This window comes from Castor canadensis, chromosome 18 (genome assembly GCF_047511655.1).
Source record: "Castor canadensis chromosome 18, mCasCan1.hap1v2, whole genome shotgun sequence".
Lineage (NCBI taxonomy): Eukaryota > Metazoa > Chordata > Mammalia > Rodentia > Castoridae > Castor > Castor canadensis.
The window spans coordinates 32797506-32803505 of NC_133403.1; the positions used below are offsets into that span (position 1 = coordinate 32797506).

The 6000-nt window shown below is 47.3% G+C and overlaps 1 protein-coding gene across 1 annotated transcript in view; it reads right to left on the reverse strand.

Annotated features, from left to right (window-relative positions):
• The window catches only part of Tmem233 (transmembrane protein 233), a 39903-nt gene extending 36568 nt beyond the window's left edge, over nt 1-3335 (reverse strand). The window contains exon 1 of the mRNA XM_020179034.2: nt 2846-3335. Coding sequence (XP_020034623.1) covers nt 2846-3109 — 264 coding nt within the window. The 5' untranslated portion in view covers nt 3110-3335. The remainder of the gene's footprint in view (nt 1-2845) is intronic.
• Between the last annotated feature and the right edge of the window lie 2665 nt (nt 3336-6000).

The following is a 6000-nucleotide window of genomic DNA, read 5'->3' on the forward strand; positions in this document are numbered from 1 at the left end:
TGGGGACTTGACATGCTGTATTTTGTTCATCCTTATAACAGTTTTGCTTAACATAAAACAATATTCACAAGCTGGGCCTGATGGTGAATGTCTGTAACCCCAGTACCAGCGAGGGTGGGGCAGGATGATAGTGAGATCAAGGCCATATGAATTCAAGGCCAGGCAGAGCCACAAATAAGATCCTGTCTCAAAAAACAAAACAAAGGCGGGTGCTGAAGGCTTATGAATTTTTTTTTTTAGAGGTAGGAAAGATTTTATTTACAGAGAATTTAGTTGGAAAAAAGAGAAGAGAAAGACTGCATATTGGAGAATGCAGGGGGACCCGGAAACCAGTGATCCCCAAGGCTTATGAATTTAATCCTAGCTACTTGGGAGGAAGTGATCAGAGGATCAGGGTTTATTTGCCCAGGTAAATAGTTCAAGAGACCCTACCTTGAAAATACCCAACACAAAAAAGGGCTGGTGGAGTGGCTCAAGTAGTAGAGTGCCTGCTTGGAAAGTGTGAGGCTCTGAGTGCAAACCCCAGTATCACCAAAAAACAAAACAAAACTGACACTCACATTCCCACTTCATAGATAATAAAAGCAAAGCTTAAAAAAAGTACGAAATTTTCCAGTTAACTTTCTGTCTGCACTGTGTGTTCTATCAGCAGTTGCTCTCTTGCTATAAAACTATAGAAAAAGACTTGGTGGATGAGTGAATTCCTGTAGGGCACACCAAGTGGCATTAGTAGTGACCAACTTGTCACTACCAGCTGGAATGTCAGTTCATCTTGGACCAGTGAGGGGAAAAGCCTTTGCAGGCAGTTTTCTAAGTGGCACCAGGAAAAGGGTGGATTGGCTCCTTCATGAACAAGGAGGATGGAGTGTGGGCATCAGCGCTAGCCAGTCAGCCTGTGGTTGCCTGTGGAATTTGGTTGCCACATCTTTTCCACTCTCTACACAGAACCCAAGAGCGGATGTTAAGGAAGAGGAAGGAAGGAAGGAAGGAAGGAAGGAAGGAAGGAAGGAAGGAAGGAAGGAAGGAAGGAAGGAAGGATGTTGGCTGATTTGATGGCTTCCGTGGGCCAGTGTGGGAAAACAGGAGCAAAGGAGACATGAGGGAGCACCATTTACACCATTCCTTCATGCATACACGCATGTTGGAATATTGAGTAAGGTACATTCTCTTTTGGGAGCTGAAGAAGCAGCAGCCACGGACACAACAAATACCCTTGTCCTCATATAGCTTGCATTCTAACAAGGGAACAATATATTGATTGGAGAGTTACGGAACAAAAAGCAACAGGGAAGGGTGACAGAGAAAGCTTGTGGGGGACTTTGATTTTAAACAGTGATCAGGCCTCACTAAGTGACATCTGAATAAAGGTCTTAAAATGATATTAAATAAAAGTAATGATAGTATTATCATTCTGGGTACCATTCTAAGCACTTTATAATCATCTCATGAACGCTCACAACGACCCCAAGAAATACAGGTATATAACAAGCAGTGATTTCTGGACACCCCACAGCAAGTGCTGAAAATAAGATGTGAACCCAAATAGTTGGAACTTCAGTGGCCATGCGCGTGAAGGTTAGCGCAGCCAGCCAGGTTTAGGGAAGGACAATTTGCGGGTGCAAATGGAGTCTCTGTGGATGTCCACGAGGCAAGTTGGGTTCTACCCATGAGCAAGTGTGAGTAGATTTGATGGGAGGGGATGCGCTTGGGTTGCCTGCCACCTTCACCCTGCTCAATCAGTGCTGTCTGACTCTGGCGGGAAGTTTGCTCGCCCAGTGGCAGGCAGGTGGGTCGGTGGGGGAGGGAGCGCAATTGCAAGGGTTGTCCCAGGACAGTGCAGGGCCGAACCTCACCCCGCCGCCACCCCGGGACCAGCTGCTCCAGTCAATAAGGCCAGGATCTCGTTCCTAGGAGGGTTGAAGAGGGCCGCGGAGCTGAGCTCCTGACGGGTGGCCTCTGCTTCAGGGTGGCGCGGAGCTCCCGAGGTCCGGCACAGAAAGCAACCAGCGGCACCCCCCAGTCCATTCCCGGAGAGCCCCCGGCGCAGGACAGAGCAGCAGAGAAGAGCCTGGAATTAGCCGGGATAGGGCGTCCGTGCAGCAGAGAAAGTAAAAGGCCAGCACACATTTGGCTGATGAGAGGAACGCAGGGGGCGCCCAAGAAAGTCCTGGAGAGGTGGCGGATGTCACTCACCCTGGGGCGCGCTGGAAAGGGGGTGCCAGAGAGAGGTAAGGGAAGGGTGCTAGGAGGCAGGAAGAAGCAAGAAGGAACTTTTGCCAGGGAATGAGCGTGCCTTACCAGGGTGCAGGACCAAGGGTAAGGACGGGTCTTCAGGAATTGCTTGGAACCCTCCAAAAGTGGCAGAGGCGGTGCACTGGGTATAGCAAAGAGAAAGGAGCATATGCCAAGACAGACAGTCCTGATTGGAGAGCCGGCGATCAGGGGGACCAGAGCCTGCGCGCTCCGACAATGGGGCGCACTGCTAGGGCGGCACGCGTTGGAGCGCAAGAAAAGCGGGTGCAGAAGACCGCGGTGAACGCCCAGGACGTGGGGGAGGCCAGGAGAGGCAGCAAAGTTCAGTGAAGAGCTGGCCTTGGTTGGAGAAGGAACCGATCGTTAGCCTGGGGGAGGCTCGGTTGATGCTCTGAGCACCACAAGGAGTGGAGAGGAGGTGTTGATAATGGTGGATTGTTCCTAGAGCCTGAGAAAGGCTAGGACGAAGTGTGGATGACAAAACCTAGCGCGTGGGGACAGCGAGAAAGCGAGCCACAGAATGCGCGTTGGGTTCCCGGGAAGGGCGCAGCACTGCGGGATCCTTCCAGTTTCTGGTCCCCAACCCACTCACCATGATGGAGAAGACCAAAGCTACGATGTTGATGGGGTACGCGGGACAAAAACACGAGACGATGGTGAGCCACAGGTAGTTCTTAGGCATAGGCATGTCCTCCTCGGTCTTGTCATCTTCAGTGTTGGCCTCGGGACTGCTGCTCTCCAAAGGTCCCTTGAAGTCCGAGCTTGGAGCGTACTGAGACATGGGCAAAGTCGGCTGCACTGGGAGGGAGAAGGAGCGCACGGTTCGCGCGTTCTGGGGCTTTGGTTGCCGGCTCATGGCGAGGTTCTGAAAAGCTAGTGGTGCGGGGCTCAAGGGAGATGTGACCTCACACCTCCTGTGTCCTCTGCCTGCACCCGGCCGGGCTCAGGACCCAGGCCAAGAGCCTCCCCACGGGAGGGAAGGAGGGAGGGAGGGGAGAGCAAAGGAGGGGAGGCAGGGAGCAAAGAGAGAGCCAGTCGCCACCAGAAACAGATCAAAGGCAGAGGACCCTGCACTCCTGACACACCCAGAGACCATAGGACAGACATTTGAATTCACAATGAGAAACTGCAAGAAAAGGAGGCTTGAAGGAAGAGGGACTGGAAACCTTCTAAGTTGCAAACTGACCAGCCAGCAGGTTGAAGATGACCAGCTCATTTATTTTTAAAGCCACCAAATTTCAGTATATTGGAGGGGAAAGACTCCACCCTATGCAGTTGGGAACAGACTTCCAGTGCTTCCCACACTCCACAGGGTCTCAAGAGACTAGAGTCAGGGGGCCTTCCAGTTTTTCCCAAATGTGGAAACAAGGAAGTCATCTCTCCGATTTTCCACCTACGGGACCACTAGAGAAACATGCAGGTAGATCTGGTGTTGACCGCTCCCAAATGGGTAATTTGGCCACGAAGAATAGAGAATGATCCATTTTTGGAACGACTGTATTAGTATCTGAGCCATTCATGAGGGACCAGCAGTGAGACTCTGAACCCAGACAAAGCTGGGGAATTGCCACACGGCAGTCTAATGACTTCAGGAAAGTCCCCTCACCTTGTTGAGCCTCAGTTTCTTCATCTGAAATAGGGGAATAATCATAGTTCCTGACTCACAGAGATGTTGTGAATACTGTGAGTTTGTACATTAGCCAGATGAGTCTCTGCTCTCAATGATTGTTAGCTTTTATTAGGACTACCCCCAATAGTCAGTTATACAGTATCTCAAACACGATTTTCATTGCTACAAATATCTTACCTGAAATCAGATAAGATTCTGAGCTATCAGCTCAGACAACAAAAATGAAAGTAATTTTAGTAATTTTTGCATAGTCTCAAAAACAATAGTTTATATCATCACACTGCTTGGTTTTTTCACAACATGGATTGATTGTCTGGGATGTTCTCACTTATTGGGTCATCTGTCTCTTTCATTTGACAGATGACTCTTTGAGAGAGATGACTGTCTTACTCACATTTATGTCAGCACAAGGCACAGTGCCAGGTATAGCTTTCTGGGTGAACACTCAAAGATGAAATAGTACCTCCTCCACCATGCCTTCTCCCCCATTTTGGGTGGTTAATCAAGTTGGAATAAACCAAAAAATTACATTCAGCTTTTGCATTGGCTGTTCCTTCTGCCTGGAATGCTGTTCCCCAAGACTGCTGCGTGACATTCCTTCTTATTACTCATCTGTCAGTTCATAGTCACTTCCTCAAAGATCTTTCAGTTTATCTAGTGTGGTACCATAATGTTTTATATTTTATTAGCTTGTTTTTTGTGCATGTATGTGCCACAATTGTAATTTAAATATTTATTCATTCACTGTGTTCTTTCTGTAGACTGTAAGCTCTCTGACCTTGTTAGAGCTGTATCTCTGTACTTAGAATTGTCCTGGCACAGAACAGAAATGCAAGAAACATTTATTAAATGAATGGAGCAGAAAGAATTACCAGGGAGTGTTGAAAAAATGATTTCCAGATCTTGGCCAAGACCTACTTGAATTAGAATTTCCCAGTGAGGCACTCCAGAAATCAATCCCTCTCACTCTCTCTCTAGTTGGTACTGGGATTTGAACTCAGGGTTTCCCTCTTGCTAGGCAGGTGTTCTACCATTTGAGCCACATGTTCAGTCTTATATTTTTAATACTTGAGAAGTCTGTGTTTCTAGAACACTCCCTAGCAATTCCGATGCAACTGGACAATTTCTACAATCCAATACTGTCGCTAGTTCTTAAGATGCCATCTTGAATTTTTAGTTTAGGGATCCTCTCAAGTGCTTCAAACTCTACCTGTTGAAGGTAAACTCAATTTTCTTCCCTAAGAATCTTCTTCCCAAGGCCCATCCTTGGTTAACTGGCCCAACCCTTATTTTTCTAATCACTCTCTCTGCCAATCCTTTCCTCTTTCCACATACTTCAGTTATACAAGCTGCTTCCCCCACCTTTCTCAAACACACTTTACCTTTTTCCCATACCAAAGTCTCCACTCCTGCCATTCCTTCCTCTTGGAATACTGTCTCTCCTCTTCACCTATTTTCTCCATCTCACTGTACAAGACCTGCTCTCCTCATGTATTACCTTCTCAGAGATTCCCTCCCTAGACATCCTGTCTAAAGTAGACCTTATCCTTTTATTCTCCACCTAATGACCCTGTTTATTGCCAATGTCACAGTTATCACAGTCAGGCATTTTCTTGTTTATTAATTTGTTTATTTATTGTCAGTCTGTCCTACTGGAAAAGAAGCTCCACAGAACAGAGATTTTTGGTGGGACTGGAGTTTGAACTCAGGCTTGCAAAGCCAGCGCTCTACCACTTGAGCCACACCTCCAGTTCATTTTGTGATGGAGGTTATTTGGTTATTTTGGAGATGGAGGGGAGGGTCTTGTGAGCTATTTGTCTGGACTAGCCTAGAATCATGATCCTCCCTATCTTAGCCTCTCAAGTAGTTAGGATTACACATGTGAGCCCCTTGGTGCCTGGTGAGATTTTTATTTTTCTGTTTGGTTCACTGTGGTATCCCTTGCACCCAGAATGGTGCCTGATCTTCAGTAGGTTACTGATAGACAATTCATTGAATAAATAAACTGCATTTAGCAGGTGCTTAGGGGTAGGATCTTTATCTTTCTTTTAACCTCTCTAAGAACTATTAATCAAGTATTATTGATTCCATCTCAAATGTGACTCTTCACTCTGTCT